This window comes from Vigna umbellata, chromosome 2 (assembly GCF_029865625.1).
Source record: "Vigna umbellata cultivar VRB3 chromosome 2, Vumbellata_1.0, whole genome shotgun sequence".
In the NCBI taxonomy this organism is placed as follows: Eukaryota; Viridiplantae; Streptophyta; class Magnoliopsida; order Fabales; family Fabaceae; genus Vigna; species Vigna umbellata.
Genome location: NC_142166.1, coordinates 5,957,073 through 5,971,563, shown reverse-complemented (window position 1 = coordinate 5,971,563; position 14,491 = coordinate 5,957,073). Strand labels below are relative to the sequence as shown.

At 32.1% G+C, this 14,491-nt stretch overlaps 2 protein-coding genes across 2 annotated transcripts; one reads left to right on the top strand and one right to left on the bottom strand.

The window, feature by feature from the left end:
- Positions 1-2,158: 2,158 nt before the first annotated feature.
- LOC124834176 (O-fucosyltransferase 35-like) lies at positions 2,159-6,779 on the top strand. The gene is made up of 9 exons (XM_047308813.2): positions 2,159-2,670; positions 3,257-3,400; positions 3,577-3,649; positions 3,729-3,799; positions 3,889-3,977; positions 4,502-4,634; positions 4,894-5,126; positions 5,399-5,875; positions 5,986-6,779. Exons 1-9 carry the CDS (start codon positions 2,314-2,316, stop codon positions 6,197-6,199), a joined length of 1,791 nt encoding a protein of 596 aa, XP_047164769.1. The 5' UTR covers positions 2,159-2,313; the 3' UTR covers positions 6,200-6,779.
- Positions 6,780-7,602: 823 nt separating this feature from the next.
- Positions 7,603-10,641, bottom strand: LOC124834180 (MOB kinase activator-like 1A). The gene is made up of 8 exons (XM_047308820.2): positions 10,401-10,641; positions 10,228-10,319; positions 9,274-9,322; positions 9,053-9,161; positions 8,780-8,873; positions 8,190-8,323; positions 7,919-8,082; positions 7,603-7,785 (listed from the first exon to the last, which is right to left on the bottom strand). Exons 2-8 carry the CDS (start codon positions 10,251-10,253, stop codon positions 7,714-7,716), a joined length of 648 nt encoding a protein of 215 aa, XP_047164776.1. The 5' UTR covers positions 10,254-10,319; positions 10,401-10,641; the 3' UTR covers positions 7,603-7,713.
- Positions 10,642-14,491: the final 3,850 nt, after the last annotated feature.

Genomic DNA, 14,491 nt, shown 5'->3' with positions numbered 1-14,491 from the left:
AATAGCTTATATTATACCAAATATATTAAAATTGATTTATTAAAATAAATAACATGTAATTTAAAACATTAAAATTTTATTTTGTGTTCTCTGATGTGCCAACCCATCGTCTCTGACAAGTAGAGGCTATGTTCATCGTTTCATTTTAATTATGACAGAATAGAAGCTGAACAAGTCAAAAGACAATGTACTGTTTCACCCTTGTGATATGTCTAAAATTTATGTAAAAATATTAGAGAAAATAACTCTTTTCTTTCTCAACTCAAGCCGTTATTTCCATGATTTTATAGTGTCTAAAAAATTTAAACAAATAATTAAAACTAAGTTGTTGGTTTGATTTGATGGTAATTTTTTCTATGCAAATGAACACAATCATAGGATGAATCAAAGCCATACGAGCCATACGAATTTGTCATATATAAATTAATATAAGAGACCAAAATTCTATGTTAAATATATTAGGACTTGTTATTTTGAAACGATGAATTTTGGAAAGAGTAAGTAAATGGGGTTTTGATAGAATTTGCTGAATTTGGAGACAAAATTTATATTATTTCTTTTAGAAAATTTTGAAATAAATGAGTGAACAAGTCCAGTCATGCGAACACACGTTTAGTGCCGTCAAAATAGGTTGAAATTCGTGAGTCAATCTGACTCACCATGGATTTGAGACGGGTTGGTTTGGAAAAAAATACAAAATTTTTCATGCGAGCCAATTTTGACCTGGCTCATACGGGTTGAACCCGTGATAGGTCGGGTTGGCTCACCAACCCACCAATTTTTTTAATTAAATTAATTATTCAAATCCTATTTTTTTATTGAAATCAAATTAATTAAATTAATTATTCAAAATATCCAACCTTTACTTAGTAATAGAGTTTTTCTCAAATTGGATAATATTATGGATAGAGATAAAGAAAAAGATGCTTCAAGAGAGCATAATACTATGGATTTATCCATTTAGGACTCCAATTTAATAGATGAATAATATTATAGATTAGATAATTCGGGAATATATCAATTGTTTTATCTTGTTTTTAAACCTATCTACAAGCATGACAGTTTTATCCTGTGTTGTATATTTTTTTTAACGGCTATATTTAGTTTATTGGTCAAACGGCTGTGTATGTCTCATTAAACTAAATATTGACAAAATTTTATGCTTGATAGCTTAGAATATATATAACAATATATTTCTTTTGTTTTATTTTCTTTTATATCTATTGGTCCATTTATTATTGTTCCAATTTGATCAGTCAAACTACATGTTATAAGAATATGAAAAAAAGAGGATGAAAAAAAGTTAATTAAGCGAACCCACCAACCCGTGGTGGGTTGGGTCAGGTTCGAATTTTTTCGGTTCGCTAATAAATGAGCCGAGTTGAGTTGACTCACTAAGTGACCAACCCGTGGTAGGTCAGGTCGGATCGGACCGGCTTACCCGTTTTTACAGTTCTACACACGCCCAATGTTTTTTTTTTCCTCTTTACATATAATTTATATTGTTATCCAACTTTAAACTTTTCATTAAGAGTTAACTTCCCACACAGCATAAATATACCATTTTGCAGTCGCCATTACAGCCACTAAATGACCATAGAATGTTAGTTTTGGCAAGATTATAAGATATTTCCTTATTAATATAAAATTGACATTAAATTTTATTTAATCTTAAAATATAAAAGAAATTTAATATCTATTTATTATTATAATTTCTTTTTATCTGTGGATATATAATTTCAACACTTCCCAAAAGAAAACACCAAATGCAAATAAGGTTCTCCCGTGACACAGATCACAAATGCAGGGAGCGAAAGGAGTTGACAGAATGCATAAAAATGTGATTTTTTTTCTAGAACAAAACCAGATTACAAACCAAGAAGACATTTTCACTGAACATGATGGCCAAGGTAGAAAACATCAAGTTAAAAGAAGACAAAAATGAAGTACTATAGAAAGGTTGTTGGAATTTTCTCACCCAAAACTTTTGAACATTGGACTAGCATGGTTGAACTTTGACTACACCTTTAGTTACCCATACTAAGCCAACTTACAGTAAACTTTTTACAGACTAATTTTCTTCGTTTTGCCTCTTTCCGTTATTAAAAAATGGTTGAAAAGGACAGATACTAAGTAACTGTAAAGCATGAAGACTTGACCAAGCGCCGCGTATTATTCAGATTCAGACACGCTTAGAGAAGAAAAGAAAATAGAGAGAACAATCTGGAACAAAAACCAACAATACAATCACTCACTGCAACTTTAATCAGTGGCAGCAACAAAACCACGTTGTGTGAATAGTAATAACGTGTCATGGCGCACAATAGCAGCAACAGCACCGCGGCCGTGGATGGCGGTCGAGTCAACAGCCCACGTTACCTCAGCTCAATGACTCGCCGAGCCCATTCGTTCAAACGCAAGAACAACAACCATGAAATTGAGCTTCAAATCAACTCGCCCAGATCCCCCTTGGCTCCTGCTGAAGGGTCTGTTTTGAAAAGGAATAATATTCACCATCATCATGTGAGCCACAAGGAGAAAAGGAACAAGTTTGGACACTGGGTGTTTTTTCTCTTCTGTGGGGTGTGCTTTTTTGTGGGTCTTCTCAAGATTTGTGCCACTACCTGGTGGTTCCGATCTTCAGTACACAGTACACGTGAATCCGTTCAGGTTTCAGTTATACCGCGCCTTAATCTTATTATGACGTGATGAAGTTGTTGATCCTTGCCTTTTATATATTTGTTGGTGGAAAACTTGTCATTGAAAATCTTTTGTTTTCATTTCTAGTGTCCCTATTTGTCAATGATAGATTTTGCACCAAATTGTAGAAACCGAGGACAAAACTTTATCAAGGGCAGATCTTAAGTGCTTCTAGTTTTGTTTTTCCATCAGAATTAGAATTTCACTTTGATGGTAGGCATATATTAATGTTTAAATTATTATAGATTATTGAAATGAAATTTCAATGATGCATTTCTTAAGTGCTTCAATGATGAATTTCACTTTGATGACAATATATGGTTATTAAGTAGAATAACATTATTGTCCGACAATGAAAATTAGAGTTCATCGTGATGATAACCTTTTCCAGTGTTTAATTTAAACCTTTATTAAATGAAACTTCAATTTTGATTGGAAAACAACGTTAAAAGACCTAAAGCACAATAATTGAGATGTCTCCTAATTTGGAAGAATTAGGTAGGTTGACTGAGAATACGGAGGTCACACTAAGTAAATTACTTCACCCTCTTATCAGGAACTGTCTGACTCCATTCATAATCGAAATCTAATGGATCAAAGCTCCCTTGGTTATGCACATAGGGAGGGAGCAAATGAGGCTGAAAGAACTCTAAAGATTGTAACTGCAGGAATGATTGACAGTCACAGTGACATGGCTGAAGTAAGCCTCTAATCTATATCTCATCATGTTTTCAAGTGTGTTATATTCAGTTCATTATGTTAGGTTGTCAAATAAAATTCCAAGAAATTGGAATGAACGGCATATGGTGTTTTATTTGTGTATAAATTCTCATATGTATTTTCCTTTTCATTTATGAGCATTTCCTTTTTGTTCAGGAATCAGGAATCTGGTCTAATCCCAACTATGAGAATTTCACCCAGTGTATAGACCTGTCAAGAAATCATAAAAGTGTGTTATTTTAATATCAAGTATTTTCTGCTATTCTTTTTTTATTTTTCTCTGCTAATTTTTTAGTTTTATTTTGCAGAGCTTGATCCGAAGACCAATGGCTACATTCTTGTTAATGCTAATGGTGGCCTGAATCAAATGAGATTTGGGGTCTGGATGTGTTGGTTTCTAATGAAATATTTGAAAAAGTTAGGCAGGCGACAAGCATAATCTAACATTTTAATATATTTTGAATGCAGATATGTGATATGGTTGCTGTTGCTAAGATTATGAAGGCAACGCTTGTTCTTCCTTCTCTTGATCACACTTCGTACTGGGGTGATGCAAGGTTGGTTTATTTTTACCTCCTCTGGTACTGTGGTATTGGAAAATAGGATTGATTGGTGTATGCGCAATAATACCCCTGTTTCTTGCAAAACCAAAACTTCATTCAGTTTTCAGTCAGCGATGATTACTGATAAAAGATTTGTGTAGTGTTAGACTAGTTCAGACTAGTTCAAGTCGAGGCATTGCACAAATGAGAAATGGGGATGATCAAATTGCTGTAAGAAATGAACTAGGGATAAGTTTAACCAGGAACATATGCTAACACTTTTTGAGAAATGAGCCATCAATTGCAATCTTAAAGCCAACATCTTTTTACAATGTTCATAATCTCTGCCTTAAATGGCAAAAGTGGGCATGGGAAAGATCTAGTTGGTCCTTTGAATCTCCCCCTCTTCTCTTCCCCATATATTGTTTTACATCAGCTATCAATTTTTGGATTTGATAACAGTTCAGATGATGTTTTAAGTTGCAAATAAAATCCAATACTCAATACTCCATAAATAATTTGTTTTGATATGTTTGCAGTGGCTTCAAGGATTTGTTTGACTGGAAACATTTTATCGAGACACTGAAGGATGATGTCCAAGTAGTTGAGACATTACCACCTGCATATGCTGAAATTGAACCTTTCTCCAAAACTCCTATATCTTGGTCTAAGGTCAACATAATTGTCTATTACTTCTTGAGTTTAAAATGATATGTTTGAGTAATTGATTTATTGCATTCTCGTGGAAGGCGAGCAACCCATGTGATGTTTTTTAGTAGCCAGTTCCAGTGAATATCAAATAAGATTATGAAATGAGAGACATATTTGCTATCCATATTGATTGAGTTTCTTTGTTCATAGAATTACAATTTTTTATCTGTTTTCCATAATGTTTTAATGACTGTCGATAAATTTACATGCTTGTTCACAGGCCAGTTATTACAAGAATGAGGTTCTTCCTGTACTAAAGCAGCACAAAGTGATCTATTTCACCCATTCTGATTCCAGGCTTGCTAATAATGGAATACCAAGCTCAATACAAAAACTAAGATGTCGTGTAAATTATAGAGCACTGAAATATTCCTCTCCAATTGAAGAATTTGGAAACAAATTAATATCCAGAATGCGACAGAATGACCGTCCTTATCTTGCGCTTCATTTGAGGCAAGTTGCAACTCTAATATTTTAGTACAATGTGAAGAGTGGATCCTCTTCTCTTCTCAATTTTCTTCCTTTCTACTTTTTCCATTTTGCTCTACTCCATTTTTGTGTTTGAGTACATCTGTATTCTTAACAATGAAGGACTAGTTATCTGTCAGGTTGAATCCTACTCTATTAGTAGTTTATCCGAACTGATAATTTTTTTTTTCTGGACTGGAAGTTTTGAATTAAATATTTTGCTTTAAATCACCCTGCTCTGTCTCCTTTTTTAACAGGTATGAGAAGGATATGCTTGCATTTACAGGCTGCAGTCACAATTTGACTGCAGAGGAAGATGAAGAACTACGGCAGATGCGATACGAAGTTGGTCACTGGAAGGAGAAGGAGATTAATGGGACTGAGAGGAGATTGGCAGGGGGTTGTCCATTAACTCCCAGGGAAACTTCCCTATTGCTCAGAGCACTAGGTTTTCCATCACAAACCAGGATTTATTTGGTAGCCGGCGAATCGTATGGTAGAGGAAGTATGAAATACCTTGAGGATGATTTCCCCAACATTTTCTCTCATTCCTCTCTGTCTTCCAAAGAAGAGTTGAATCCTTATAAGAATCACCAGAACATGTTAGCTGGTATAGACTATATTGTTGCACTTCAGAGTGATATATTTCTCTATACTTATGATGGGAATATGGCAAAAGCAGTACAAGGTCATAGGCGCTTTGAAAACTTCAAGAAGACCATCAATCCAGACAAGTAACACATTCTTCACCCATTCATACTTGTAGATTGACTGTTTGATCATGTATTCATATTTACATTACTGCTGCAACGTGAAACTATTTCTGATTAAAGGGTCGGTGCAGGGCAAATTTTGTTAAACTCGTTGATAAGTTGGATGAAGGAAAAATTTCTTGGGAGAAGTTCAGGTCCAAGGTAAAAATACTTCACAAAGACCGAATGGGTGCTCCATATGTTAGGGAACGTGGAGAATTTCCTAAGCTGGAGGAAAGTTTTTATGCAAATCCTGTGCCAGGATGTATATGTGAAACAAAAACAAGATTAGAGACCTCACAGTAGGTTGTCTTTCATATGATGCCATGATGAGAGTTCCTTGTACAGAGCATTGTGGCCGTCCAATAGGTTATTTTCAGTACTTCCGTGTTGAGAAAGCAGAATGTGATTGTTCAAAAGCTTGGTTATATCACAAGTGCTATGTATTGGGGCAGGCTGCATGTTTTTTCAATACTTGAGTGTTTGAGAAGGTGTACATGCTTACATGGGACCAAGAAAAAGGAGTAAAAGCTGCTACCAAGTTGTTAAACTCAAAAGTTTACGTAAACTCGTGAAAGTTATGTAAACTTGATTCGTAAACTCGGATTTATAAACTCATAAGGTTGTTACATTTCAAATTGTAGGATCAAGCACGAGCAGAGTCAAGTATACCATATATACCTACCATTCACAACACATGATAAACCTTGAGGGGAAAACCTCATCCTTAGTCACCCTTCTAAAGAAAAAGGTTTTTTCTTTTTGTATTTCTAGATTTTTAATTATTCAATATCTTTTCATGCCAAGAAAAGATGGCTAGATTAAATAAGCTGTATTGTTGTAGTTCATTATTCAATAGTACAAAATACTCTGGTTTTGTGCATTAGCAATTCTTTTAAGGAGCTGTTCTTAGATGAGACTTTAATGCTGCTCGCTTTTTTACCCTTTTACAGAAACTTTCCGTTAATGATTAGAGTCTTGATACAATTTGTAGAACATCTTCAAGCTAATGAAGAAGTTGAGAACGCAAACAAATTCATTCTATTATAGTCAAACAAGAGGATAGGAATGACCTTGGGAAACTGGACCGAAGAATGGCTTGAAACAGAGTGATATAGAAGTTGAGACAAGTCAAAAATAACTTTGAATTTGTAATAGATTTATTAAAATGAAAATTTCAATTTAACTCATTTATTTAAACAAACTAAATTCAAATGTTTATCTTAATTTGTTCAAAAACTATAAGACCTCGGCTTTAATCATATAACTTCTTTGTTACTCAAGTATTATTTTCATCATAAATTTTGGTATGAAATTCAATTCATACAAGTTTTTTATATTATAAAAAATTAAAAAATTTAGAATTTATGATTTCAAAAAATATTTAATTAGCGAATATTAAGATTCGAATTAATAATTTATAGTATTTTTACCAAACATTTTTGTTGTTGTTGTTAATTACCTTTCTGGATTAATTCTCCCAAACATAACTTCAAACTTAAAGCTTTACATCGATGATCTTAATAAAAAAAGTTGAATTAGATATGGATGCTTATTAATAAAATAAAACAAAAAGCACAGAAAGAATACTTACGATGGATGTATGCCTTTTTGCTTAGAAATAATATTTCCATGGTGTTATTAATATGATAGTGTGGAGGAAGAAAATAAAGGACTTGAAAACATCTGTCAGAGACTAATACAAGGGGTTGAAAAAAGACTTTTCATTTAGCAAGTATTTTTACAATGGCACAAAATTGTATGGCCAAGATTCCAGTGTTTAACCTCCCAAAAAACTATGGAAGAAAACATCAATAACACTATAACTGAATAATAGATTCAACAAGGTCCTCAAGAGGTGCCAACTCTGCTTTGTCTATCAAACGGAATTCCTGCAACACAATACAATCATATCAGCCAAAAAATTCAGCAGATTTCAACCTGCAACAACATCTAAGTCACAATGCAAAACAGGAACAAATAAATGTATCGATGAATTTTTCTAGAACTTTGTAACTCACTTACCCAAGTAAACAAAACAAAGTGCTTGAAGCAAGTATTAAGGTGAGCTTCTTCTTTCAAACTCACTATCTTCTGAAAATGAGAATGGTAAATGTGAGCATATACACGGAATAATCGCTTGAAGATTGTCTTGACAACATCTCGGAAATTAGATGGAAAGGGAGCCCCTGCAGAAATTAATAAAAAGTGTGTTATGATGCAGAAAATTCAGAAAATCAGTGAATAACAGTCCAGAAAATTCAGCTAACTGGCTTTATCCGTATGTCCAACATACCCAATCTTTGAGGGAATATTGTTTCATCATCTAATTGAGATTCAATCCAGTCCATCAAGTACTCAACATATTTTGGAGCAGACACCTCTATTGGTTTCTTTATGGTAACACCATCAGCCCATCTATACTCATACCTGTAGATTTAATAAGTAATATATTCAATACTTGTTTCATATACATGTATAATAATGTTGTTTACATTGATTTAGATTCTTCATTTTAGGATATGAAGCTATGGATAATTGACCAAACTAGACCATGAAAAAGTTAAGGAAAAATGGCAAAGAAAATTTGAAAAAGGTTGCTGCAGTCTCAAGGAACATAGTATGCTTTATTATTCACATGTTTTATGTAAAATAAATTTTCCCAGTTTCTTGGTTGAAATCTGTTTCCTTTTGTCCCTCCCTATACATACAGCTCTATGAATCATCTTAGAAAATGTATTTAGCTATAAACTGCACATTCAAGACAAGAATCTCCCACATAACTCCAAACCTACTCATTCTCAAACATTCAAATAGCCTATCTGATCTAGCTGCAACAATGCTATGTAAGTAAATTAAGAAGAGTGGTTGAAGGATGAACAATACTTTGGTCCGGCAGACATTGTAGGGCAGTTATTTGCTGTGCAGAATTCAGTAAGTGTACCAAACAGGATATTCACTTGATTAAAGAAGTCAACAGCTGCACATAGAAACAAAATATAAATAACAATGTGCAAAATTTCTTAACTATGTCATGAAATATAATCACCAATGACAAAAAGTAACCGCGCTATGCATAAATAAAACACCAAGCACTGTCAATCTATAGATAGAAACTAGAGTACTATCTGCAAAGAGCCAAATATTAAAGATTCTTACTGTTTACAGCTAGCCACTCGTTGATATCTTCACCAGGAGGCAGTTTAACTGCTTCCCTCAAGTTTCCACTACCCAACGTGGCATCGATGTGTTTTTGAAGTTGAGCACCCTGTATTTTATAACCAAAATGTATAGAAGGCTCAATTGGTTGGACATAAACCATAAACAAAACAAAAAATGCAAAAGAATCCATTAACCATTCCACAAGCAAAAATACCAACCTTACTTCCCGATGGGGCACTCTTTTTTGGACGAAATGTTTTTTGGTTTCTGTATTAATCAAAGTTTGATTGCATGAGTAGTCATTTACAGAAACAAAACAAAAGTACATCACAAAACTGAGACAAAAACATAAAAAGAGACAATCATTTCACTTTCAGAAAAAGTTGCAGATTGGAGCAATTTTGGTTATATAGTGGTTTCTACTAGTGATCTATGCCCAATAAATGCGTATGGATTCAAACCAGAAGCAACTAAAACTCAAAAAGAACCCATCTACGCCAAAATCAAGTATGACCGTATTTCTGCCATGACAAAACCTAGTAATATCACTCAGTTGAGACAAGTCAGTTGAGACAAAACATTTAATATATCAGGAATTTCACCCCTTGTTCGGTTCAAAAGATGTAAAGGGATAAAATTCCTTCCTTGCAACTTTTGCCTCTCCCCAATATTGGGAGATTATATTTTTCACCCTCCTCCATCCTCTGATCTAAACATCCCTTATTACATTAATTAGATGCCTATTTGAATTCTCTGTCCTGAATCGCTTGATCAATTCCTACTATCAACTTCAGAACGTGGCAAAAACACCATTGCTATAATATAATAAAAGCAATAATCAAATTAAAGCATAGAGATTTCATAGCCATGTTATCAACACAGTCAATAATCATTATGTCTGTTATAGTTTTATGTATTTGATCAACCATCCCATTTAACAGAACACAGAAGACAATTTACGTACAAACAGATTAAGAAAACTCTAAGATCAAACAAAGGGATAAAAACACATCTTAAAACAAATCAAGAGCAGCCACAAAAATCAAAATCCAAGCTCATCCTCAAAAGGGTAAAACAAGAACACATAAAAAGACAATTTTTCTACAAAAAATCACAGAATCATAATGAAAATATCAATCAGAAGAAATAAGAGAGGAAGTGAAATGAAAAACCTGTTTCCAAGACCGAAGAGACTCATGGTGACTCAATCCCAAGTGTCTCTTTTTCTTGAAGATCCAAATACCAAAGGGTCGTCCTATCACAACTACAAACACTAAAATTTGATGAATTAACAAAACAAGTTTATATAAATATATATATAGACACAGAGACAGAGAGTGCTTACCCTCCTCATTGCCAGTCTGTCATTTCTTCCGTTTCTCTCTCTCTTCCCCCAAAATAGAGAGAGAAACCGAAAAACTCCATTTGCCAACCTGCATTATGCTTACCTGGCTGGCTCTGCCTCATGTTCCTCTTTTTTTTCTCCTAATTTTCCACCTTTTTCTTATCCCTTTTATTTTTGGCATATATTCTTATCCTCATTTGGTCATTTTTCCTTTTTAGCCTCTTACAATTTTAAGAGTTTGATGAATGAATGATAGGCTTGAATTCAGATATCCTTTTTTATTATGACAGTTGCACATGAATTCAGGTATCAAATTAATGGTGAATGAAAGCATTAAAAACAAATATCCTTTTTTATTCCTCAAGAAAATTTTATGGTGGTGGGCTTAAGTTTGAAATGTTCTCTTCAAAATATAGTAACTTAAATCTATTCAAATTGCCATAATTTGCTGTACAACGTTAAATATAATGTTTTCTTATATCAGTGGAAAGATAGAGAAGAAAAAAACTATAACAGAAGGAAAAATAAATGGATTAATTTTTGAGTGGCTTTGACAAGTTTCTTAAGTGACAAGTTCTCGATTTAAAAATGTTTTTAATTTTTTTGGCGAAATATAATTGTCAAAATCACGTTGAAGGTTCTCTCTCATCCAATCATTTACAGCTTGATGCCAACTTTATATTGGGTACTATATGTTTAATTTATAAGTATTAATTGGAATGAGATCATCCATGATACTATATGTTTACTTTGCACATAATAATTGTTGTGACCACTTTGTGAAAAATTCCTCCCCTTCTTTTTATTTGATTTTCATCATATGGTCTGAAACTTTTTTTAATACATACTAATGGTTGTTAAAATTTAAGTTTCGTACGTGTCTTTAATACTTGCTATATATTGAGTTATTTTTCTCTACAAAAATGTTATTGTTGCCTACCAAATATTTGCATTTTATATATTCATCAATAAAAAAACCATAATACATAGTTTTAAAATATACAAAAATTCTAAATAATTTGATATTTTTTATTGTTAAAATTTCATAAAAATTGATACGTAATATATTTAATATAAAGATAAAACTCAATGGTTGGAATCATATACCTTTTATATAATCCACTAATTTTTAATTCAATAATTCTCTTATCACACAAATTCATTGGGTTGACAATTGCAATTCAACGCAAAATTATTGATACATAATTACAAAGGAAAACAAACACAACATCGAAGGTAAATTTTTGAAAAACATTCAAAGTTATAATAACATATAAGCGTTTTAGATAAGTATTCATTTATATAGTCCCTTTAAAAAAAGGTTTACTAACAAATGTTACAAGTATTTTCGATTTTTTTAAAAGTAATTTCATTAATAGTTTATATTTAAGAATGAAATTAATATTAATTTTTAAAAGGGTTTGATAGAATTATAAAGTTTTTCGCAAATGTACACTATGTAGTTAGTGTTCCTTTTTAGATTATTTTTTAAATAGCTTCTTATAAAACTTTTGTATAAGGATTTAAACAATATACACCATCTACATAGGAAATAGAAAATAGAAGATGAGATAAACAAATTATTTTATGCTAATTCATTCAAATTGAATTAAGTCGAACTCCCTTTTAAGTAAATTTTAAAATATTTATGTATAAGTAAGCAAGACATCACAATTGGAAAATGAATATCATGACTTAGTACACTTATAGAATAGTTTTTAGTTTTTAAAAGATATTTTATAAAGTTTTATTGGTTGTAGATTTTCTTTTAATTTTTGTACATTTATTAGGCAAAGAGTCTCTATCTGCAACCATTGAATTTTTGCATTTGTTAAGTCTTTCAAGCTTTTTTTTGTGGGTTTTTAAGTTGGTTTATATATACTTGAATAAAAAATAAATGTAAATATTTTGGTAAGCTTTTTTTATGCATTCTTCTCTAATTTTCTGCTAAGAGGGATGAAATTCAGAAATGAGTATATTTCTTAATAAGACTTTATTTCAAGTGATAATAGAAGATTCTGTATGGTTTAAGATCTTATTGTTTAAGTGTTGATTTTCTAGTTTTGTCAGACATTATTGTAAAACTTAAAAATAATGAATTAACTTAATTAAGAAAATTAAATTTTAACAGAATAAACTTAATTAGACACAAGTTTTTATGCATAATTTTTTTTTTCTAAAGACATTCATGGGTTTGATGATAAAAAATGACATCATGTTTTGGTTATCTAACAAGCTACTAAGTATGTAATAGATTGCTTAAATCCATAGGTCTGTATGGTCATATGTAGGTTTTACATGAAAGTTTTAAACACACTCCAAAGAAAAATTTATCACGTGCAAGATTAGGTACAAGTAGCATAGGATAGGCAAACGAAGTCATATAGCATGGTATGCAAGTTCCATAATACTAGACCAGTCGACGCAGATTACAAGGTCAAAATGCATCCAAATTTAGTAGACATGTTATCCGAATCCTTATACATTAATTTGTAATTTATATTTTCTAGTTTTTCTTCTTTTACTATTTGTAATATATAACTTCTTATTTTGGAAATTATCTGAATCATTATACATCAATTTGATTGGATTTTTTTATCAGAAATTATGACTTTTTAAATTTCAAACTATTGATTCCTCTAGCAATTGCCACCTCCTATACATGTTTTTAAAAAAAAATGACTTTTTTTGTATTAATTTTACAACATTATAATATTACTTTATTTAAATAAGCATGCTAGGATACATATCCCTGCTCTGATTCTCAGTGGATAACTAGTCACTTATTATTGTTTTGCCCAATAGGATTATTATTGCAGCTATTGAAGTTGAAAAGCAGAGATAAACTAATAGCTTAATAAGGTTTAAATAGCTTAATAAAGATTAAAGTTTAGGATTTAGTGTTACCTGATATTATAAATTTCATGTTGGTCCGATTGCTAGTATTATTACATCAAAATACTTTTTATGTACTTTAACAGTTTTCAACTTTAAGTTCCATTTAATTTGTTGCCCTTATAATATTATCCTTGCAAAAAAATTAAATAAGAATGACCAAATAAAGGAAATCCATCACTTAAATGGTATATTGATGATTGATCTAGATAATGATGATATAGAAATATAGTAGTTGTTATTTTCTTTTTAAGTATGTAAGATCCCAAAAACATAATATAAATTATATAATAGAGTCATCACATAAAATGATAAAATAGAACAGTCATCTACTATGTAATAAAGTATTAACACTACAATATCCAAAAATAACTATAAAATTAAAACCTCACAACATTATGCCTAATAAAGAACAAAACTATTAACATAACCGATCGGTCTCTACAAAATCTCCACCTGACCGATCAGTCCTAATTTAAGCAGCTGGGTCCTATCCATCTAGCGCCTGCTCCACCGAACATTCCACCGAACACTCACCTTCCTCTGCTCACATCCACCGGATGATCATTGCAAAGGAGAAATGTCGAACGGGCAACAAGGCAAGACAGAAAGAAGGCTAAGCCAGTGTAATTTAATAGTCATGTGAACATACAATCCAAACACACAACACAGATAAAATAATTATACACAAGTAGAAAAACATATTACACGTATTGACCGACCACTTTAACCGATCGTCCGAACTAGTATGAATATGTAGCTTTGGTCGTTCGTGCACTCGTGGGTGTAGTAACTGGAAACCCATCAGCTGTCACACAAAGTTAACCCGTTATCACTCACCGTAGGACCCCCCTCAGTTAGGGCCTCCTGCTATTCTCACGACATGACTTACTCATCTTTACTTGAGAATTGGTAATCATTAGAATGTCAAGATGAACACCGTATATTTCGCTATCCATATTCATACTATACCACCACTTTGATTAATCGATCACTGAGACATTCCTCCTTGGAATTCCCTTTCATACCAGTTGGAACATCATACTTTATTTAAATTTAATACAATTTCTCATACAAGATAGATCAATACAACTCTAATAATCAATCTGAACCAAACAATGAAATCAACATTTAAAGACCGAATAACATTTCGTAGAGAAAACCGAACAGACAACAGCACAACCTCTGAGTACGAC